The sequence below is a fragment of the Pyrus communis genome, chromosome 13 (assembly GCF_963583255.1).
Source record: "Pyrus communis chromosome 13, drPyrComm1.1, whole genome shotgun sequence".
In the NCBI taxonomy this organism is placed as follows: domain Eukaryota; kingdom Viridiplantae; phylum Streptophyta; class Magnoliopsida; order Rosales; family Rosaceae; genus Pyrus; species Pyrus communis.
This window is the reverse complement of record NC_084815.1, coordinates 8,513,667-8,538,277: the sequence shown is the minus strand read 5'-3', so window position 1 is coordinate 8,538,277 and position 24,611 is coordinate 8,513,667. Positions and strand designations below refer to the sequence as shown.

The 24,611-nt window shown below is 36.3% G+C and overlaps 1 protein-coding gene across 2 annotated transcripts; it reads left to right on the top strand.

The window, feature by feature from the left end:
- Positions 1–1,662: 1,662 nt before the first annotated feature.
- On the top strand, positions 1,663–13,232 carry LOC137713536 (pentatricopeptide repeat-containing protein At4g17616). Of its 2 annotated transcripts, XM_068452849.1 has the most exons (5): positions 1,663–1,750; positions 3,004–5,900; positions 6,423–6,501; positions 6,594–8,108; positions 12,998–13,232. In XM_068452849.1, exon 2 carries the CDS (start codon positions 3,214–3,216, stop codon positions 5,335–5,337), a length of 2,124 nt encoding a protein of 707 aa, XP_068308950.1. In that variant the 5' UTR covers positions 1,663–1,750; positions 3,004–3,213; the 3' UTR covers positions 5,338–5,900; positions 6,423–6,501; positions 6,594–8,108; positions 12,998–13,232. The 2 variants fall into 2 exon arrangements, with proteins under 2 accessions (XP_068308950.1, XP_068308949.1); XM_068452848.1 differs by lacking the exon at positions 12,998–13,232 and having other exon boundaries at positions 6,594–9,347.
- Positions 13,233–24,611: the final 11,379 nt, after the last annotated feature.

Here is a 24,611-nt window from a genome sequence, read left to right as displayed (position 1 = left end):
TTTAAAAGAACAATAAAATTTGAATACGGAATTTAATGTGTCTATGGCATCATTAATATATAAATGAGAGATAGTAGTTAGAAAATGAGCTAGTAGTAGTGGTGTGGTGGCGACGACAATGGTAATTAGCAATTCTTTCATCCAAACAGAGTGTTAATCTTTCTTTTTCAATTGTTTGAGTTTTAGTCCAACTACATGAGGTTTAGTCATAGTAATAAGACTTTGTCTTTTGTGTTTACCAAAATAGATGATGGGTGGTAATGGATGGGTTTATGGAACACAATAGAATGGATTATTGGAAATGGATCGCCTTACTTATCATCCTACGCACCATAGACTAAAACCAATTTGAATGATTTGTTCAATTTTCTGTCCACCCCCAATTAATCCATAACACTTATATTTTTTTTGCAATTTTTTATTTCTTTGAAATATAGTTTAGCTGAAGATTTTTTTAGAATGCTCTCATGACATGAAAACATAAATATTGACAAGAATTTCGCGTTTGAAAATTTGGCCATTAGTATGGAATTTGAATTGTGTGATTGAAAATTTATTGTATTTTGTTCAATTTCCAGCTTCGAATTCACAGATACAGGTAATCGTCATCGTTAAAATTCAAATTGTATTTTTTTGCCCATTGTTCCGTCGTGCTCATGTGTGGCTCAAGATAATAGTAATATCAAATTTTAAATTAAACCATTTTGTTCAGTTTGAATATTTGCATATTCGATTTTGGTATTGTATAAATATGATTTTTATTTTCAGTCTTGAGTAGGACTTTTGATTGACTGTGCATTACTGGAGGAAATGTAGATTGTAGGTGTCTGCTTACTGTGTAAAAACCACGTTAACTTGTCAACATTTGAAGAGAATACTTTAGGAAAACATCATGTTTATGAGAATGGCAATAAATGAAAACATGCAAGTCTATCATTAATAATGCTTTTATGATTCTCTTTTATGTTGAGAAAATTGGAATTCCTTTTAACAGACTTTATTGCTTATATGATTAGGGAGTACTTACAAGAACTACGTCAAAGATGGCAGCTTCGCTTTCTTTATCAGTCACTAGAAGAATAGTGGAAGCAGGTGAATTTAAGAGGGCTGTCTTATAGATGGATGACTTCCCAAGCTGTAAGACTACATATTTACTGCTACTATTCAGGTTCGTCCAAAACTTGCTCAAAGAGCAGACTATTAATGATTTGAGCTGGTTGTAAATAGTATCATCTCTTTGTAAATAACACTATAAAATCATATCTCTCAGTGTAAACATATTATATGTAAAATAATATCACCCTAGATGGCCTTAAAACCCAAGGTATTGTGCGGGGGGCTCAATTGCTAGTAACACCTATTTACATAATATTTAAACTTGAGAATTAGATACCCCAAATTTCAAAAAAAAAATTTGACGCAGAAATCCTACCACCATTGCTATCAACACCACTTTCATCTCAACCACCATCTCTACACCATTATTATCAAGCAGTAATTTAGTAACTTAATATTTGAGATAGTGGTACTGGACGCGTCTTGAACATTTCTCATTGGGGTTGGGGTTAGGGTTTGGGGTGCCGATAAATTGCTCTACTTAACTGATGTTGGTGCTGTCAGGTGGTATTCATCATGGATTCAAACTTTAGATATTGGTGATTCAATACAGCATTTCGCAAGCCTTCAACTGATACAGCCAACCGGAAGTATCGCCGCCGTTCTCCGCTTAGCGGCTCATCTCCCTCCAATGGTTAGTTTTCCAATTTTCGGTTCAATTTTCACAAGTTACAACAGTCACAGGCAGTCTTCTATTTGTAAGAAGGTTCAGTAGAATTGACATTTGGACTTACAATTCATGTCGCTCGCTTAGGGCTCATTTTATAATCATTTGATTTTTTAAGTTTTTGTTTTCCCTGTTTGTTAAGAGATTGGGGCAGGTATATGGGGAATACCTGGGGGAGTTGAGGAGTAAAAGTCGAGGAGGGAGAAATGAAGGATAGTATTCGGAAACAAAAACTAGAGAAGGAAACCAACATGCATGTTTGATAACCCTTTCATTTTTAGTTTTGATTTTTCACTTTTAGTGATTGATGTATGGGGATAAAGAGGCATGAAAACAAAAAAAATCTTGAAAGTGAAGACAATTTGAAATAGTTTTGGTTGGTTTTTAGTTTTCATTTTGGGTACCTTTTGGTGGAGGAGCTAAGTTAAAAGTTCAATAAACCGGAGTCTTTGTACTTTCTTATGTAATAAATGCAGTTTCACATGTAGTCCGCAAGTTTATTGTCTTTGAGTCTCTCCATGTTGAACTTTTCTGATTCATGTACCAATTAGCCTATAAAAAGGACTACTTTGTAAGCTTTTAAATTAAGTGTTCATGGAAAGAAATTCTGGATTTTCTGCTTGTGTATGAGGCACAGCAACCTTGGAGTGAGTCCAAGGCACCTTTGATGGGAGGCTGAAGGCTGGTTTGATGCCGGAATTTTTCTAAATGCTCTATTGTTGTGATTCCAATACACCTTTGGTGTGATGCCAAACATAGGAGTGAGTTCGGATATCTTGTTGCATTTCTATCTACTCCTACTGTCCTACATCAGCTTTCCATGTGCATTTCTTCTACATCTCTCCTACCATCATCATTCCTCCACTCTTCTACATCCCTCATATTTCTCATGTATTTGCCCTACATGAGTGAAAACTAAACATGATATGGTTTAAATAGATGGTCTACCTATTTTGGTTCCACCTATGCCGTATTTGTCTTGTGGTCCTACATCCCAATTATTTTACGGAATCTTAAAGCAATCTTAAGTTCCCAATTGAGGATGAAGTATATTTTTGTAATATCATACCCATTTTGGTATTGTTCTCAGAACATGATTGCTTGGCGGGCTTTGTTTTCAGATTATATGTTTGTATGTGTACGTGTGTTTTGGGTTCGATATTACTTGCTTATGTCGAAGATCGTGTGTGCCTTCTGATTCAGTTAGGTTCTCTTTGCAGATTTGACTAGTTGGACATATGGAGCAGAAGAAGATAATGAAGCAATCTTCTAGCAACTGTCTCAGCAAAATATAGGGTTTTGAATTGTGTTTTCCATTTATGAGTTACATAAATGAGTCTGCTTCTGCTGCATGATTTTTCAGCTAGGCCACGGTTTGGCAGTGGTATCACACAGTGATTATATTTTCTAGCTGTGTTGTATTTGTTATAATGATATATCTATGGCGAAGCTGTTTCATCAAGAGGTTTCGATTGGATTTTTGTGCGGCTTCAGCTATCCAGAGGACTGCCTTGATATCAACTTATGACAGGGAATCAGCTTCGAATAGGAGATTTCCAAAGCCTGTCCTATCAATTGTATCCTATGAGCAGCACCAAATTTCATCTACCCGATATTTTTGTTCTTGTGCTCAGTCTGTAAGGCTATGTTGGGAAGGTTCTTCTCCTACAGTTCTGTTGAAAAGGCTTGAAATAGCCTTGAAGGAACATCAAGTAAATGAAGCATGGGAGTCCTTTATTGATTTTAAAAGGTTGCATGGCTTTCCTGAGGTTTTCATTGTCCGTAAGCTGATAACTGAACTGTGCTATTCATCTGACCCTCACTGGCTGCTAAAAGCATGTGATGTAGTCTTGGAAGTTTTGAAAGATCAATCAGACTTACTGCAGTCTGATATCCTGCCAAAGCTCTCCCTCTCTTTAGCTCGGAGTCAAATGCCAAAGCCTGCTACAATGATTCTTAGAATATTACTGGAGAAAGATAATTTGCCCCCCTTGAATGTGTTATGCTTGGTTGTTCTGCATATGGTAAAGACTGAGGTTGGGACGAACCTTGCATCTAATTTCTTAATTCAGATTTGTCATCGTTTCCAACGTTTGAGTGTAAACAAGAGTGGTCGTGCAAAGCAGATTCAACCTGATACAATGATTTTCAACCTTGTCCTTGATGCTTGCGTGAGGTTCAAATTATCTTTCAAAGGCCAACAGATTTTGGAATTGATGCCTCAAACAGGAGTTGTTGCTGATGCACACTCTGTTATCATTATTTCTCAGATTCATGAGTTGAATGGTCAGAGAGACGAGATAAAAAAGTATAAAAGTCATATTGATCAAGTTTCAGTTGCGCTTCTGCAACATTATCGGCAGTTCTATGATAGTTTGTTGACCTTGCATTTCAAGTTTAATGACATCGAGGCAGCTACTAAGCTTGTATTACAAATGTGTGACTACCATGAGTCTCTTCCGGTTCAAAGAGACAGAAAGAACCCTCATAAGTCTTATAATGTTCCAATTGGATCTCACAATCTCAAGTCTGGGTTGCAGATGCAGATTTTGCCCGAGCTGCTGCAGAAGGATTCTGTGCTAAAAGTAGAGGGCAAACATGAGCTTGTTATTTATTGGAATGGGAAACTTGTCCTTAGTAATAGGGCTCTGGCAAAGCTCGTAAATGGATACAGAAAGGGTGGAGATACTTGCAAGCTTTCAAAAATTCTACTAAAAATGCAAAAGGAGTTATGTTCCTCAAGAGGATCTGGTTTGTGTTCTGATGTGATTGATGCTTGCATTCATTTAGGTTGGCTAGAAACTGCCCATGATCTTTTGGATGACCTGGATGCAGCTGGGTCTCCCTTGGGCTTGACTCCCTTTATGTCACTCTTGACAGCCTACTACAAAGAAAAGATGTTTCTGGAAGCAAAGGCATTGATTAAACAAATGAGGAATGCTGGCCTGCTTGAAAATTTATCTGATGAGATGGTTGTCTCCAAGTGTCGATCAATAGTGGATTCCAGTGCCATATCTAGTAAATCAGATCTGGCAAATGCTTTGGTTCAGGAAATGAGAGATGAGAAGAAGGAAATTCCATCTACTGTTTATCAGTTCAATTCTTCCATCAACTTTTTCTGCAAGGCCAAAATGATTGATGATGCTTTAAAGACGTACAGAAGATTGCATGAGATGAAAATTCAACCCACTGAGCAAACGTTTACCTATCTGTTATATGGGTATTATTCTCTGGGAATGTTTCGTGCTATGACAATCTTGTGGGGCGACATTAAGAGGAATATTGAAGGTGGAAATTTGGTGGTAAGTAGAGATCTCTATGAGTACTTGCTGTTGAACTTTATTCGTGGTGGTTACTTTGAGAGAGTGATGGAGGTCATTGACTATATGAAGAAACGTGGTATGTACACTGACAAATGGTTGTATAGAAGTGAGTTTGTAAAACTTCATAAGAATCTTTACAGGAATTTAAAGGCTTCAGAAGCCAAAACTGAAGCTCAAAGAAAGAGGCTTAAGTATGTAGAGGCATTTAGAAAGTGGGCAGACATTGACTGAAGTTCCAAGAGAAGTAAAATATGAATTGAGACTATTTACTGCAACGTTCTTGCTGCTTGCCTTTGAAGGCTAATGTCAAATGGTTAGGAACTTAATTTGGATGTTGCAAGAAATATAGGAGAACTAAGAAGTCAATATGAGGGTAAATACGATTCACTATCGTATCTGTAAGCAGAAAAAGAAAAGCCATTTGTGGTGCATTATAATTCTACCCTAAAACAATTGAGTCATACTCCAAGTTTCATGTTTGATGTTGATGGTTTTGCAACATCAAAGATATGGAAGTTGGATTATGCAAAACTGTTGCACTATGTGAAAACTTTGAATGATGTCTTATGGTCGTGCAATGAGTTGTATATACGAGAACTTTTCTAAAGAAAATTTGTTTTGTCTGCGAGAACAATAATTGGCATCAGGACATTACTGCTATGCTCTTAGAGGTTATGCGGTTTGTTTTCTAATTGCTGCTCTGCAACTACTTCATAATATCAGTACTCAGTGAATCAATGAGGATTGAAGGTTTGGAAGTGGTCTCGCATTTTTGTTCCATTACAATTGAAAAGGTACCTATTTTCTTTTCCATGATGAGATACAATCCTTCTTGTTCTTGGTATGTACAGCAACGTGTCCTGTTAATCACATATTCCTCTATTTTGAAACAGAATTTTATTCTACAAGTAAGTAGGTGACTTGTATATTTTTGGTGAAACATAGTTTTTGATAATCTTGGATCTAACGGAAGACGTGACACAGAACTGAGTGCAATGGCGTTCTAGGATTCATATAGCCGTCCCCACTTAGTGGGAAAAGGCTTTGTTGTTGTTTATAGTTTTTGATAATCTGATAAACTAGAAAGCGTCAAATAGCTTGTATTTGTTTATGTTGCCCAATATGGTCAAATTGCCATTTTTCAGTCATACTTGTGCTATGAGCAGTTCTATCTATCTTTGCTGGTATGCTGGAGCTGAGATTATTCTTTCTGTTTTTCCCCTTCTGGAGTGTTGTACGTTAATCTGCAGTTGCCAATAAATAGGTTATGTAACCAAACCTTTGTTAATTATGTTTTTTTTTCCCCTTCTTATCAGCTCATTTCTATCTTCTTTCGTGCCCTCTTATTCGCTTTTTTATGCCTCCTGGAAGCAGAGCAGTTCTTCACTGTTGAAGGTATAAATTGTTTGCCCTTCAAACTATAAGTGCTGGGATGCATGGGAAGATAGAAGACTAACAAAACGTTGCTTTTTCATGCTGGTTACCAGTTACTAAAAGAAGAGATTGATCAAGGATGACAATGATATGATTAAGAAGTAGAAAAGGGAAAAAGAAGCTGAAGTGAACCTAGAGAAATGATCCTGAGGATGCAAATTTTGACAAGAAAAAGAAGGCGGCCAAGGAAACCACAGCTGCGTTAGTATTGTTTTTCACTTTTGTTGATTTTCAATGCTGATTTGTTTATCGACTTCTTCTGCATTGGTGTTCAGTGTTCTGCTGTTTGTTACACTTTTAGCACTTGGCATTCCAATGTTTTGGAAATTTCTTTATGGAGAGAGTTGGGGAAGGTGAGGTTGAAAGAGGTAGGCTCCCTTGTACAATGATGTTTCAGGGCTAGTGATTTTCGCACTCCGGTATTCTCTGTTCGCACTCCTTTTGTTTCTATCCATTGAATCTCCTTTGATTCATTCAATCAAAGGGCTAGGAAAAAGGGAACAAATTGCAGGAGGAGAAAAGTGGAATGCGGAAATCACTTTCCTTTTTTCAGTTATTGTTTTCATTTTGATTGTATGAATTGGATGAAGCATAGAATTGAGTGGTTGTTAATGTTCTGTGTGACGTGTTGGTGTGTAGATCATCTGTACATGCCTTTTGATGCCTAATTTTTGTTGTTGAATATAATCACACACAATTTTTCTATTTAATTTATTTTTTATTTCTGTTTTGCATATTCAGATTATTGGAAGTTTGTTGAATTTGAGATATTTAATTTTAATTTTGTTTTATTTGTGTGGCAAAGTAGTTTACTGCGACTACTTAGATTATAAACCCTGTTTGGCTGCTGAGAAAATTAGGAGATGTCGAGAAAGTTGAACCTTTTTGAACAAATTGTTTTCTTGTTTTATTGTGTGGGGATATTTTTCAGTTGGATTCTTGATTTATAGTTTGATTAATCTTGTCATGTTATCATCATTTTCAGTAACCGAATAGATATTGTCGTTTTTCCGGCGAATTTTGGTTCCAAGCTGACCTAGTAATCTGCCGGACAGTGTAGAGAAAGGGGGGAATTTCATTTTGTTTTGCCAACTTGGGTTAAGGAGAATTCCATTATTTGTTAGTGGTCATGCCATATCGTGTTTGTGAAAATCTATTCATCGGCAACATCAGTGATGCAGCAGAGATTCTCCAAAATGGTAGCACAGAGATCATGCATATTCCATTGCTTCTAAGTTCAGCATCAATATTGTTTTTCTTCGAATGAAAGGGTGTAACAATACCCACAGAGGAAATTAAGAAGGTGTATGGTGGCGGGTCTGGTGGTGCCTCAGCTTCTGAGGATGATTCTGGTGACGGGGAAAAAAGTTGTTCAGTGTCTGATAAGCTTCTGTACTTGTTGGAATATGCAGGCAAGGATTTGAAGCTGGTGAGAATGGGGGTTCCACTGAGAGATATGGAGAATGAAGATTTGTTGGATCATTTGGACATGTGTTTGGATTTTATATTGATAAGAGTAGAAAAGAGGGGTATGTTTTGGTCCATTGCTTTGCTGGCGTGTCTAGAAGGTACTCATCATTTTGACCCCTTATCGTTTTTCTGTTTAGTTTTATAATTTATACTGGTTCTTTTCAATACTTTTAATCAGCTTGATTACCACAAGTGAACGTAGCCGCAGTTTGCTCTATTATGCTGGTATTCATTCAGCTTAATTCTAGGAACAACAAAGATATGTTTAAAGATACTTGTCCTCTTACTTAACGTTCTGCAAATCCATTTCTTATTGCAAATCCACAATTGTTGAATGTGTACGATAAATTATCTTTAAACCCTTAATGACGCTGAAACACCATGTGAATCTTTTTAAAAGAAACTAATAAGTCTACCCTGCTTTTACTGCATCTTTTATTACTATTTGTGCTTGTTGGGACTGAATAGTATCCTCTTCTTTTTTGGGTTTTATTTTTCTTAAACATGCAAGTTTTGTTAGATAAGTTAACAATTAGAGCTGCGGACAATTCTGCCAACATATATCGGAACTCGTCAAAAGGCCCACATGCTATTAGCTTTTCCAGTTTTATGCAGGAGCTGATAAAAGAGTTCCATAGAGACTAGGCTATAATTCTTGTGCTTTAATTGGCAAGTTGTCGTATTTCTGCTTTGCTCGAGTGTCATGTCATACTCGTATAAAAACTTATTGTTAGAAAGATAGAAGCATTGCCTTACCTGTTTGGTTGTGTTTTCATATTATAAAACTGGAAGCTGAGGATGTATTGTATTGTTGTTTTTCGTTATCAAAATTGCAACCTGTCTCCCCCTGCGGATGTTGAGTCAACTTTTGGGTGGTAATGTCTTTTGAGAGGTGTGATGGTTGGAATTGTTTTCGATGGAGACAATGGCGGATTACTGCTCAACGGGTGTCTTTGGGACCAATTGTTTCATTTTGATGCAGTCAGGTCAAGCGTTTCATTTTGATGTCGTCGTCCGACTTTGTAGCAAACTTATTCCAAATCTAGTTTTGTTCTCTAGTTATGAATGTCAGAAACTCTAATGGAGTTGAGTTATAATCCTTAAACTAACCGTAATCTCAACCATGAAAAATGCCTAGGAGTAGTAACATTAAAACAGCTATAATGCTGCTACAGTACCCGTGAACTCTCAACTTAAATGTTTTGTCCCCTCATCTACCACCTAACCTATTAACGGAAGAAAATAAATGTTAAGCGGAACAGCGGTGACAACTTTGGAAGGAATAGGAAGGCAGTTTTCCTTTTGTTCATTTACTATGTACGTCGTTTGGGTCAGCACAGGATATGTTATAACCTACTCATTTTCGGTGGTGTGTTCAAATTTATTGGCAAATGTGAATGACATCCTGTCCTAAGATTTATTGTATTTTATTCTTAGTAGTAGTGAAATTATCAAAACCCACCAGACTCATCGTTTCACCCAATTATTCTTTTTTCCCCCTCTCCCACAACACATCTCTCACTCTCTCCTTTTTCACTTTATTCACTTCCTCACACATCTCTCCACACACGCGGTTCTCCTTCTCTCTCTCTCTCTCTCTTTTCTCCCCTTTCTTCTTCCCGTGGACCTCACCTTTCTCTCTTCTTTACTCTCCCTCTCACTTATGCACTAACCTCTCCTCCCCAAGGCACTGACCCTTACAAACAAACAACTATGATGGCGAACCACCGTCACCACCACCTGGAAGTCATGATCTCGAACCCATGCTAGCTCTCATCCCTTTCTCCCTCCCTCTACCATCACCGGAACACCAAGCCACCACAACCTCCACTTTGGCAAACCACCAAGATCACCATCCCTCATTTTCAAACCACACGAGTGCAAAAGCACTGCAAACATCATGCCTGGGCAACCACCCCGAGAACCCAGCTACTGCCGTCGAGCCAAGAAGCTCCGGCGGGGAGCTGTGGTTTTTCCAATGAAGATCTCGTCAATACTAGTGAAGGTAACGCTTGATAATCCTTTTAAAACCTAGTAGATTGCGCTTCAGTGTACTTTTGGAGTAGTTTTAAGAAGTTTAGTGGCTTTTGGACGTAGAGACCTCGAAGGAAATTCTCCAGTTTCTGGCAAGAAACTTGGCCCTTGCAGGACATTTTCCGGCTAAATGCGACCACGGATGAGAAGCCCAATGGTGTACTTTGATTCCTTGTTTCTAGGGCTTCAATTTGATATATTGGGTTGCTAGTTTTAATTGAGTTTTGGGGATGAATGAAGCTTCTAAACTTCTGGCCTTCTTCTTCGTTGGGTCTGGCGACCCACGAGTTCAGACGGGTCAACCCGACCCGATACAAAAAAAAAAGGCTTAAGCCCAAACCTTTGGCCCAACCTGGCCCAAACCTTTAGGGAGACCCGCGAGTTCAAACGGGTTAACTCGACCCAATTGAAAAAGGGGGCACAAAACCTAAACATAGAACTAGCCCAAACCCATGACCCTTCAACCCGAATCCGGATCTGGTCCAACCCAAATTTTAAATGGATTCTGGAATATTCCTTGTGTTAACTTTTTTTGAAATTTTCTCGAAAACCCTTATAGGCTAATTTCGACGTCCCGAGTCCATTTTTAACATCCATTTAGGAGAATTCTGAAGTTTTAACATAGTTAACCAACGGGACGTCTTGGTTGACTTTTTAGGGTTGACTGTTGACTTTTTACAAAATTTTGCTCGGGACCCTCCTTAGCGTATTTCGATGCACTGATTCCAAATCCACTCTTTGGTTTTCCAAATTTATTCATTTTAGTTGAGTTTCACTGACGGGACGCAATACTATGCTTAGGTGCGATTACTATGGGAGACTCCGACTTTCTTAGTTCAAAAGGATGTGACATCGTAAGTACCTGTGAGTGTGTCTTTTCGTTTTTATATATATATATATATATATGTGATTTTTCCCAACAACTGCTTTTATGTACTATGATGTGACATGCCATGTTTATCTTTACAAATAAACTTTCCATACATTTTATGTTTTTAATTTTATTTGTGAGCATAAACTTGTGGCATAATATCCTTGCGATTTACCTGCTCATTATTACATGTTTGCACTGTGTCTCTTAGTTATTTGTATTGTCCTGGGCCAAGGACTAGCTTCACGTGTAGTTCACATGCACCGTTTACATTCGCTTTGGATCCAGAGTTAGGTGCCAGCCTGTCATTTTGTGTGATGTTTTGGACTCATATGTGATGCGACTAGCGTAGCTCACATGATTTAGTACTAGAATGTAATACCTACACCTAGCTTGTTCCATTGTTTGAATATCTCCGTAGTGGACTTGTGTGCCTACATAAATTAATGAGTATTGAATTCTTATAGTAATAGTTTGAGATTTAATGTTGAGATACCTTGTTGTTGTACTCTACATCTTTGACTCACTTCTGCTGCAGGGTACCTACTACATACTATTATTATAATATTTTTAGGAAACCATACATTTTTTTTTGTAGCGAGGGGTTACACTTTTCGAAAATGTTTTACAAAACTTTATTTTCAGGCCCACTCACCCTTGTTTTCACCCTTCCAAGATTTTAGTGATAGAGGCTTTGTGACGACGAGGATTGTTGGTAAAAGCTATTATGTAGGAGACTCATTCTTTTGGTATAAATGTCCTTACTCTTCTTTTACTGCAATTTATCTATACTCTGACATCACTTGTGTGATATGTGTTCAATCTCACTCACATGAACACTCTAAATTAGTCATTTTAAGGTTTTAATTTATCACATTTTCCACATCACTACACTTTATGGTAGGGCTGGGTTCGGTTGGCAAATCATGCCAAATTCCTTGTGCCACCCGCCAGCCACATATATATAATTACCGAAATTCAGTTACCGCTAGCCAACCGTTTTCTTACGATTGCCAAAAATCTGTTTAGCCAAAATTATTGGCTGGTTCAGTTGGTAAATGGCACAATCGGTGGTTTGCAAATAAGCTACAAAAACAACAGCTCAAGACCATGCACCGACCCATAAACAACAAACCAGAAAAGCATATATATTTGATTTTCCACTTCTTCCTGGCTATCTTCCAGTTCCAAGGGCTCAATTTGATTTTCAGATTGGGGTGCTTGTTTGGTTGCATTGTGTGGTTCATTTGGGGTTAATCCATGTTGTGCACTAGCGGTTGATTGGCTAGACTCCATCATCCTAAATATAAGCAATGCATATACATTCAAAATCATATATATGTACGTGTATATATAGTATTAGTAATCATCATGCTATCAATTTTGTTAACAATATTTTCTATATTTATTATGGCATGAATCATATATATCTATATATATATATATTTTTTTTTTAAGAGAATTGTTATTAGCACTCCTAAAATCTCGTTTGGCACTCCAAACTTTCTATAATTAGAAAGAAAAATACACTTGTATGGAGTGTAGAATGAGATTTTTGGAGTGCTAATAACAGTTCCTTTTTTTAAACCCTAAAACTAAGGAGTCATTTATTTTCTAAACCCTAAAACTGAGGTGGATTTATTTCTGCCAAGTTATGAAACGGCCGCATCCAAAGATCAGAGTTCGAGTTTTATGGTAAAAATATTTTGAGTTCTAATTCAAATTGGGTTACACATTTGAATGGACTGAATTAATAGAGTATGAACTTGGGACCTTATAACCTTTTGGGTTTTGATTTTGCAGGGAAAGCCACCGATTGGCAAGGACTTGCTATTGAGGCTACCACTTTCATTAATAATTAAATTGTTTGCCATTTGCTTTTACTTATTAAATTGATTGTGTATATGCCATATCTTGCCAATGATGCCATTTGCATTACTCTCTTGAACATGTGCTTTCTATTGAGACTGCCATTCGCTTTTGGGTATCTTTCTTAGATGTAGTTGATCCTTTGGTGTTCTTCCCACTAGAAAATTCTCTATCAAATAAGCGAATGATTTTGCTTGCCACACTTTTTTGCAGGAGCCTTTCAAGTCTTTACTATGAATAAGGACTATCCATGAATAATCACTTGCTGCTTTATCAAGCAGTGGTGAAATTAGCAACAAGCAACAAGCAGAGTATGAAAAGGAAGCTGCAAAACTCAAGCTTTAACAATTAGCAACAAGCAGCAATATGAAAAAGAAGCTGCGAACATCTTCCATGTTGACCCCAAATATTTATCGGCATTTTATAAATTGTTATTGTTTTCACTATGTATGAGAAGCATTGTAAAAGAATTGGATTGATATTCATGAAATCAAAAAAGGCATTTGACGTCTTCCATGTTTCTTCCAAAGTTGGTATGCTATTGTTCTTTATCATTGAAATTTAAATTTCTATATAAAGTCATACAAAATAAGTGAATTCGCCAATTCCTCCAAATTCATAGAATAAACTTATACAAAACAGAGGAACCTCATTAACACTGTGTAAATTAGGAACAAAAACATGAGATCAGCTTCTTATAGACAATGAGTGCTTCCTTCCATGTAAATTAGGAACAAAAAAAATGAGATAAGCTTCCTATAGAAAATTGAGCGCTCCTCATCCTACAATTAACCAAAATAGAAAACATAAAAATGTTGATTAACAATAATAATGCTATTATACCTACAAATAATGGTGGAAGGGATACCTGTTACCAATAGCACTTTCATGGAACATTTTGGTCCATAGTGGCCATTCTACATCAAGGACAACAAATGAATTTCAACTATTGAGTTATTAATTGCATGATATACATAGAAAAACCTACATAGTACATAGAAAAACACGCGAAGTATGTATTCTTACCGATTGTGGAGCTTTGGACAATTTCTTTTGTCATGATTAACTCCATATTGCCCACACTCATGACAAAGGTCACCATTAACCCTCTTCTTGCATTTTCCTTTCTCTTTTCCACTTTTAAGTCTTTTTACAGATGCTTTGGTCTTAACAGGATCAGGTTCAAGAAAACCAACATCATCTACTATTGACTTTCTTTTTGCTTGACATTCTACATTTCCTTTGGTTGCAGGAGGTTCCAAATTTTCATTGGTACCCCCAACAAATGGCTTAATCTTCTCATTCACAGCATCCATCGCTTCACAAAAGAGTTTACTTGCCTCATCATTTAGAATGACTTTATCAATCAAATGTGAATATTGATGGAATAATGTAACACGCCTTTCAAGTATGGATTTGTCGATAAATATTTCCACACTAGAGTTGTCTACCGTAACCGAAGATTTTGTAGACTTAGTCCCATCTCTTTAAAATGTATTCATCTGGCAATATTTGAAATTGACGTATTTTATGCAAATATGCCATTGCATGGGATTCCTGAACTATCAAATTGTTTGTAGCTACATGATGCAAAATCTCTGGATTTTTCATACAAAATTTCATGAACTTTACCCTTTTCGTCATCAATGGGCAAAACTTTAAACATGCTGCAAGTATCATTTTAGCTTGTAAGCTTAATATTATAGCTATAACTTTCCCATAACTGCTGTTGAAAATCAAGGTAAGAGCTACGTGTATAAATATTGGCCATTTGCGCACCCATCTTAATAGGGCATTTGAGTTTTGGCCTCTCGTTCAAATCAATATGATATGCCTTCAACGCTGAATGGCGTTGGTGTACTAATGCCCTATTATATTTAACCATAAACTCGAGGAAGGAGTTGTTCTTGGAAACATATTTCTTTAGAAATGAATGTCCACTCTCAACTCTCTGACTAGTTGAGCAATTTGCAGAAAAAAATGATTCACATAGGATGGAACCCAAGTAGATCGAATCCCATATTTCAATTGCAACCAGCCGTCACCAAATAATCCACTTTTTGAAACAACGGCCATCCATTTCACATCAAACTCCTCTCTAGTCTCTGACTCTCAAATACATGTTTTGAAATCTAAATAATGATCTCTGTATTTGATCACAGGAAGCTTGCTTGAGAACTTATCCAACATATGCCACGTACATAATCTATGAAACGTGTTTGGAAAATAGTAGGGAATGACTTTTGTCATTGCCGGATCTTGATCAATAATAATCATTTTTGGAGCATTACCTAGCATGGCTTTCAAAAATTCTCTAAATAACCAAATGAATGAATCTATTGTCTCGTCACTTAGAAATGCACCAGCAAAAATGATTGTTTGACCATGATTGTTTACACCCATGAACGGGGCAAATATCATACTATACCGGTTGGTGTTGTATGTAGTGTCAAAAATGACCACATCACCATAAAACTTGTATGCTTGCCTAGAACTTGCATCAACCCAAAAACAATGAGTAATCTTCTGTTCTTCATCTGCTTGAATCTTGAATGTGAATTCAAAAATTCTTTCTTGCTCTAGCAAAAAATGATCATGCAACATTTTTCCATCATGCCCCTTCATATTGTTTCGCACTTTTGTTCGATAGTTATATAAATCTTCTTGTGTAGAACCAATATTTTCAATTCCACCTACCTGCAATCCAAGAATGTCAATTTTGTTTTGTTTTGTTTTTTTTTTTTTTTTTTTGTGGAGGTATGTTTGCCAAGTCTAGCTGATCAACTAATATTTTATGATACTTAGTAACCTTGCAATGCGACTTTAGCAAGTGGTGTCTTAGTGGGGATGCGATTGGATGATTATGACCCTCGTCAAATATGGTGACTACATACCCACCAAGTTTAGATCTCACAACTATCAATCTTGCTTTACAACCCTCTTTGGTTAATCCATGATGCTTTTGTTCGTCACCAATCCATTCTTTTGTATTAGTTCCCTCTTTGTTGCATAAAAACTCCTTTCTCGTGATCTCACCATCCTTATTTTTCTTACTTGAATGCATTTGGACACTAAAACCAGCCTCTCTTGCATAATTGTTGTAAAATTCAAGCACTTCGTCTAATGTTTCGAATCGTTGACCTATGGTAGGCTTGAACTCATCTGGTACTTGAGGATAGAAAAAACAAATACCAGCTACAATTTCTGACTGATTTTCCATTGGAACTTGCATTTCATTAGCTTCCATAACTTGAATAGGCATTTCATCAGTTCCGTAACTTCAATAGCCATCTCATTAGCTTCCATATCTTGAACATGAACATTAGCACAATCAAACATCCATACCACAAAGAATAATAAAAAGCATCAACAAAACTTGAAAAGAAGAACAAAAGTCAAATTATTCAACTACTCTTCAGTAACACATTCAAGCAGCAAGTGAATAAGGAGGAGACCTATACTTGAAATCTTAAAGGATGGCCTGTGATTTGGCTGAGCGCGAAGCTTTGTTTTTCTATGTGTCTATGCCACAAGGAAGAGGAGAAAAGAGAAGGAAAACTCTCCATTAACACATTCAAGCAGCAAGTGAAGGAAAAGGGGATCCCTTGGTTTTATTAAAGTCAATCTAACCACCCAATTTTATTAAAGTCAATCCAATGGTTTAGAGAGTGTTCCCCATTTTTTTTCAAAAAATGGGGATCCCTTCCCTTAAAAGGATTGTATATATATATATATATATATATATATTGGTAAGTATGGTATACCGCTGACATACAAAATCAATTACCAAAGCCATGCCATTAATTGTTCAGTAAAATGCCAACCGACTATGAAAAAATGCCAAAACTATACCATACCATTATGAGCCGACCATTATGGTTAGGTGGGTAAATCAGTTTATGGCAAAATTTCCCACCTCTACTTTATGGCTTCGTCACCTTCCGGGTGTTGGCCAGCACATCGCAATTCGGGTGTTCAGGTGGACACAACGAGTTAGGGTGTGTCAGTTTGTATCAGAGCATAGGTTAGGGAGTATCCCAATCGTCACACATGTGATGTAAGCATTCTCGGTTCTTGAATTCTACCATCATAATTGTGCCACCTCATCGATCACGAAATATGCTAGCTTTTCATGACTTTTGGGCAACTTGGAGCGACTATCGCTGACACTTTTCTGACGACTTATCAACCTTCTAGAAGAACACTTTGGCGACCACCGCTAAAGTTTACATGAAGAACCTCTTTGCTATAGAAAGACCTGAAATGGAGATATCTTGTTGACCTTAAAACAGGGCAGCTGTATCGATGAATGTGTACCACTTGAAATTTACCGATCAATCCCAACTACAATCCAACCATTGTTACCAACCCTTCTTTGTTAAGAAACCATAAGTGCTTTCATCATTGGCAGTCTTTATTTAATGTGCCACCTCCCAAAATTTCCTTGAGGTTTTGCTTCACCTCGAAGTTTCGAAAATGTCTCAAATGACTATGTTAATGTTAGAAATGGTTGCATTTAACGGAAGAACATTCACTTTTGGTCCCCGATGATACTAATCTTCTCAAAAGCGCTAGTAGATTATTAGCAAATCCCTTTTTCCGACCTTAGGATATTTCAACTAACACTAGTTCCCAGATTTCCTTTCGATGGGCATAGGCTTGTGAATATGAGTTGTTATACCTTCAGGTGGCAGAAATCCCAAAAGCAGTAATCAATTTCTCTTAGAATCAACGAAACTACCTCACAGGACCAGTTCTTTACCAATCATCCGAAACCATCTACCTAAGTAAGCTCTAACCTGTAATCAACCTACAGTGGCGCTACTAATTGATGATACTGTCCAATATCTAGGAATTGTCAATTAGCATTCAGGTGGTATGATTTCTGATACCAGACGCAGGTACTAGGATATGGGAGTGATACCTTTATGCCAGAACGTTGGTTCACAGTTTTAGGGTAGCGAACAATATCAAATAACTAAATGCGTTAATTAGCGACGCGATTGTTAGACTGATTAACAGTGATTACCTGAGCTGAAGATATAAAATCGTGGAAATTAGGAGCAAGCCTTGTAGAAGGATAGTAAACTCATAGTTGTTTTAACCTTATCACCCATCTCGATAACTAAAACTTCTTCGACCAGTCATTTTTCCGATGAGTTCCATAGACAAATATTAAAATTGAGGCACTTGTTTTTTTCCAGCTATAAGAGCGAAATGAGCATTAAGAAAATTTTGAAGACCTTTTATTACGTGGCATATTGAAAGGAAGTAGTATTTTACCTAGGATTTCACCAAATGGTGAAGTGAAGTACACCATCGATCCACTTTCTCGTACTACACCAGTTTTCCTTGCGTCTTTTCGATCAACTCCTACATCGTTGAGAGAACTTAGTTACAAAAGTTTACCAATTAGGAATTTATCCAACCAAACACCTTATCTAGGGAATCTCAAACCTATCCGTGAAAGCAAAGACCGAACCTTAAGAGTGTATATTGTCTGATATCGATGATCTCTCCGACTAAATCTATGGAACCTGAGCTTTTTTCAAGATTAATCTGAAGTTTGGTTGTGACCAGCTGAAGATCAGAAATGATGATGTTCCTAAAACTGCATTCAGGACTTGACATGTTCATTATTAGTTCCTTGTGCTGTCATGCAGGTTGACGAATGCTCCAATATTGTTCATGAACCTGACTGACTGTGCATTCTGCCCATATCTCGAAAGATTTATGATAACCTTATCTAGAACTTCTTTGTTTACTCCAATAATGAAGTCAAACTTTCTAAACACCGATGATTTGATCTGAGCAATTTCAAAGCGAATCAGCGTTACACTAAGTTTCCCAAATGCCAGTTTTGTTTAGATACTATGTCTTTTTGGGAGACGTGAGCTTAGCAGACGACATTCTTGTCAATCCCCAAAAATGTTGCAATTGTAGAAAATTTGAAACCCTACAAGGTTTTGCGAAATATAAGGTATCTTTGGCCTTGTCATTTACCATTGACGATTTGTGCTAAATTTCTCTGCCATAACCGTATTCCTTACAAAGTTGACCAGTAAAGAAGTCAGTTTCATTTGAGACGTGAATGTGAATAAGTTTCTAACAGCTGAGGTATTGTCTAACAGCCAAGATAAGTATGGCCTTAGTCATGGTGAAATTATGCAAAATTGACTAATTTTATATGAAAATTATTTGACATAGTTTCCTAAAAGCTTAGCTTGGAGAAAAGAAATATGTTATTTGAAGCCTCTCTATGTTTGACGGTTACTGATTCTATATGCAGGGACACTGCAAACTACCATTTGGTCAGCCACTCACTCAAGTACCCTACACAAATGACTTGAAGGCAGCTCACTCAAGAAATTTGATCATTTGAGTAAACACGAATTTGGTCAGCAGACTCAAGAAAAACTAGAGTTACCTTCGACGATAACCAAACACTACAAAGTACCTAGTAAATATCAGCAGTTCATTTGAGTAATTCTGCAGAAGTTAATAAGGACTCTAGTTCACGCTTTTTAAGCAACTACTATAGACTCTTAGGTACTTTGTAGTGTTTGGTTATCGTCGAAGGTAGCTCTAGTTTTTAGTGCTCCAATGAATGAAAAATGTAATGAGGTTTTGGCTTTACAGGTATGAGATACAGTCAGGTTCACATGATCTATATGTAGATTGTGTGTCAGTGATGAGACTGTACAAAAGATTCCGTGCACTAGATCATGCTAGATAAGGGAATTGGGCATCAGTTGCGACGACATGTGCAAAAGACGTTCTGGAAAGTTTTGAGTCATTGAAAACCACCAAACTTGAGGAGATGGCAATGAATGATCTTTATGAAATATCAACGCCAAAGTACAGGTGTTGGTGCCTCGATTTAGTGCAAACATAGATTCTTACTTGACGTTTCTGCAATCCTCGGTCACATCACATGGGATTGATGGAATGACCTTTACTCTCCTTTGCCCTTCTCGTCTCAGATGGTGAAGTGAATGAGGACATTGTTGCTAAGAAATTTTGAAATTCCCTTGTTAGTGTTGATGAATTCTAGTGCAAAATGGTGCAAAATCTACAGAATTTATTAACGGGCTTTGCTTGGGGTAGAATTTATTAACCTTTATAGAGTAAATGAAGCGTTTGCGAATATGCTTCGAGAACTATTATTGGCACTACAAAAATCTCATTGTACACTCCTTGCGCGTGTATTTTTCTTTCTAATTATAGGAAGTTTGGAGTCCCAGATGAGATTCCCTATGCTTATAATGCAAAAGGTGAATATCGAGATAAAGTTTTGTTCACCTTTGTTGTGCTCTTCTTGAAAAAAAACTTGTGTAGGGGTGCTGACCAACGTTGTTCATTTGAGATTTCTCAGAAATATGATCCCATTAGCAATTATGCCTCCCATGCAATGTCGCAGGTTTTAAGACCGTTTTGGGCGATATTATTTTACATATAATATGTTTACATTGAGAGATATGATTTTAAAGTGTTATTTACAAAGAGATGATGCTATTTACAACTAGCTTAAATAATTGATAGTCTGCTCTTTGAGCAAGTTTTGGACGAACCCGAATAGTAACAGTAAACATGATAGCCATACATATTAGGAAGCCATCCATCTATAGGCTAGCCCTCATAAATTCATCTGCTTCCACTATTATTCTAGTGACTGATAAAGAAAGCGAAGCTACCAGCTTTGCTGTAGTTTCTGTAAGTACTCTCTAATCATATGAGCATTAAAGTTTGTTAAAAGGAATCCCAATTTTCTCAACATAAAAGAAAACCATAAAAGCATTACTAATGATAGACTTGCATGTTTTAATTTGTTGCCCTTTTCATAAACCTGTTGTTTTCCTAAAGTATTCTGCTTCAAATGTCGAAAAGTTAACGTGATTTTTACATAGTAAGCAGACACCTTCAATCTACATTTCATCCATAATGCACAATCAATCAAAGTCCTACTCAAGACTAAAATTAAAAATCCTAAATTTATACAATACCAAAATCAAATATGCAGATATTCAAATTGAACAAAAGGGGTTATTTAAAAACTTATATTACTATTATCTTGAGCCATACTTGACCACGACGAAACAATGGGCTTAGAAATACAATTTGAAATTGAATTTTAATGATGACAACTACCTGTTTCTGTGAATTCGAACCTGGAAATTAAACAAAATACAATAAATTTTCAATCACACATTTCAAATTCCATGCAAATAGCCAAATTTTCATACGCGCAATTCTCGTCAATATTTATGTTTTCATGTCATGAGAGCATTCCAAGAAAATCTTCAGCTGAACTACATTTCAAAGAAATAAATTGTAAAATTGCAAAAAAATATAAGTGTTGTGGATTAATTGGGAGTGGACAGAAACTTGAACAAATCATTCAAATTAGTTTTAGCATATGGTGCGTAGGATGATAAGTAAGGTGATCAATTCCCAATAATCCATTCTATTGTGTTCCATAAACCTATCCCTTACCACCCATCATCATCTATTTTGGTAAATACAAAAGACAAAGTCTATTACTATGAGCCTCATGCTCTAGGTATAGTTGGACTAAAACTCAAACAATTGAAAAAGAAAGATGTAATACCCCATATTTAAAAAAATGATTATATATGTTTGTTTGTATGTGCGAAGTTATTTTTATGTAATAATTTTATTGGGTTTCTTTTTATATGCTATGTGTACAGGAACTTATACTTTTGATATGTATACTAGTGTCAACGTAAGTTCATTTTTGTTACAAGATTATTTCAAAAACTAAGTAGTATTATTTCATGTGTAATTAGAGATATTTTTAGTTTGAATTGGAGAAGGGGATTATGATGAGTTTGGCTTTCTTTTTCTCACAAAGGCTAAGTAGCGTTTTGCCAACCATTAGAGAATAAAGAGCTAGATAGGTTGAGGTGGGATTCTATATCTTATAGATTATGGATGTGGCCTTTGGGTATTTGTCTACTTTGCATGATAATTTTTGTTTTTGACTAACTTAACACATGTTGCTTTGTCATATGAACACATCCTATTGTCAATAATTAACTTCACATTTGGTGTGCTTCTATTGGAACACATATTACGGCTCATGATTAGCTTAACATTTGTTTTCTTTCTATTGGCACACTTGTAGAGGTTTTTGGAGAGGAAGATGACAACTTATTGTGGTTAGAACATTTCACGTGGCCTTTGATGCAAGGAACATCTTGCATGATATTCATTAGTTCATGATTAACTTAACACTTGTTGTTTTTCCATTGGAACACATATCATTCTTAATGATTAGGACAACACTTGTTGCCTTGTTATTGGAACACATTTCATGGTAATGATTAGCACAATACTTGATTTCTTTCTGTTGGCACACTTGGAAGCTTTCTCCTCGAACTAGATGGGAACGAAGAGGTTATTCAATCCTTATAAAGGAAAGAGCAAGAACCAACGGAAGGGACATGGAGAAAAGAGAGAGGAAGAAGAAGAAAAAAAGAAAGAAAAAGAGAACCCAACAAAAAAACCACTCTCCCTTTCATATTACCTCTTATCTTTCTTTTACATATTGTTAAGGCTTTAAGCCATCTTTCATCGCATTTGTAAGTCTCTCATATATAGTGAAATACAATGAAAGCAAACCCCAGTAGATGTAGTCAATTTGGTGAACCACTTAAATTTTGTGTTGTTTATGCATTTACATTTTGAGATCATTGCCATGAGAAGCACTTCCACCAAACCATCGAAAATCTCCATTTATTTCCCTTGAGAATGATGTACAAAAAGTGTGAGATAAATCCTAGAAAAATACATGAGATCTTACCCAATAAATCTCTCCACCAAACTCATCATCATTTTCATCCATCAAAAGAAAGATATCCAAAAACTACAAATTCGTCTCGACTATTTAACAGACCAAATCACCAACATCCATAGATTAAACCATAGTACTTTCTTCATGAGAGCTGTTCCTCTGTCTCTCCACCATGATATATCCAAATTTCAGGAAAATCCAATGGTACGATCGTCCAATATTTTTGAAATACCAACTCAATCTCTAATCCCGCAGAAAATTGGACAGCCATGTTATGAGTACCAAAACCCCATTTTTCGTATCTTCAATCGAAATACTTCCTTGATAGAATTGTTCCTTATCATCTCTTCTATAACATATAAAAAAAACTATGACAATCCAATCTATGTGCTGACTTGTACACCAGTTCGAACAGCTGATGTTCGGTTGAGCTAGCCTTTTCTGCCAACCTCTTTGCATGGCCAACATCTCTGGTTTCTTTTGCTCACTTTCATGGTAGTTTTTCAGCAATCCAACTCCTATTACATATGTAGAATTTCAGCTATATTAAAGATGAGGAAGGGGAAGTGGCGAAGGAAGAAAGAGAACAAGAGGGAGGAAATGAAATTGAAACAATAAAAAAAATAAATGAGGAAATGGTAACGTATTGTTTATCTTTTATGTTGATGTTAAAGATTATTACTTTGTTGTTAATATTATGATTATATTACTATTGTTACTAATTAATTGGATTTATGTTGAAGCTTACAGACTTGTTAAAGAAAATGTGATTGTTGATATATATGCGAACATGACACATACATATGCATTGCAAAGCAAGAAAAAGAGTGTTGTGTCAAGTGCTCAATTGTGTAAGTGTTTGAGTTGTGAGAATATTAAAAGGCTGAAGTTTGCGTTAAATATGAAATAATGAACCTTGCATACGTCAAGCGTCCAGGGAAGTGCCTGTGTAATAAAGTGGAAACTGAGAATTTAATTATAAAAATTAGGTTTAAGGAATGAATGGGAGTTAACTCATATTCTAAGGTATTCGGAGCCAAGTGGTATAAGCATGGTATGGGACGTGCAGGCTTGGGTGCCTTAGTTATGGGTTGATGGGATTAGTTATGTGCCTTAGTTATGTGTTCATGCATTTCATTGCTTACATTTTATGTATTTGCAAGAGCTACTCATTTCAATTATTATTTTAGTTGGTACTTTTGTTATGAATTAATTTTGTATACTAATATTTTATTCCACTGCGTATTCAATAAATCTCATGTAGTAAACTCAAGCTTTTATTATGTAAGGTTTGTTATATGATGTATGGTGTAATTGTTATAATATAATTGTATTTTTCCACCATATCTTGGTTGTAAAATTTATTTCTATAGCTAAGATATGGCTCACATCTTATCTCGTGAATGATCTTTATTCGCGGGTCGGAGTGTGACAAAAGATTAACACTGTGTCTGGATGAAAGAATTACTAATTAACAGAAATCAACCCTATTGTCTCTTGTACTTCCATTCCTAAACGGAGGTAATGAAGACAATGACAACATATGAAAAATGATAGCATTCGACATTGTTGACTGCAATGAAAAATAGTTTTGCTCCTAACATCCAATTTCCTTCTGGAAATCCCTTCTTATGCAAAAAACACAGCTCAATTGAAACATTAACTTAACTGTGACAACAAATTAGTGAGGATTTATATCAGCGTTGTCAGGACTATTATTTCCATACTTGTGCAGCTAGAAGAGATTCTTTGGTAATCACCTGCAACGGTACACAAACACCATCCCAAAATAGGAAAAATGCTTTGGTTCAGTTGACAAAGGGGTATGCAAAAACCAAGAAACCAAGAAAAGAATTGAGAAAAGTGGTATTTGTAAAGAAATTGGATGGTAAAGATATTACCTTCTCTGGACCCAAAAAAGGTCAGAAAGGCCTTAAATTGGATGAAAAAAAAAACTCAAATCTTCATCGAAACAGCACCTCAAGCTGGGCTTATGGAACTCTTAAATCGAGA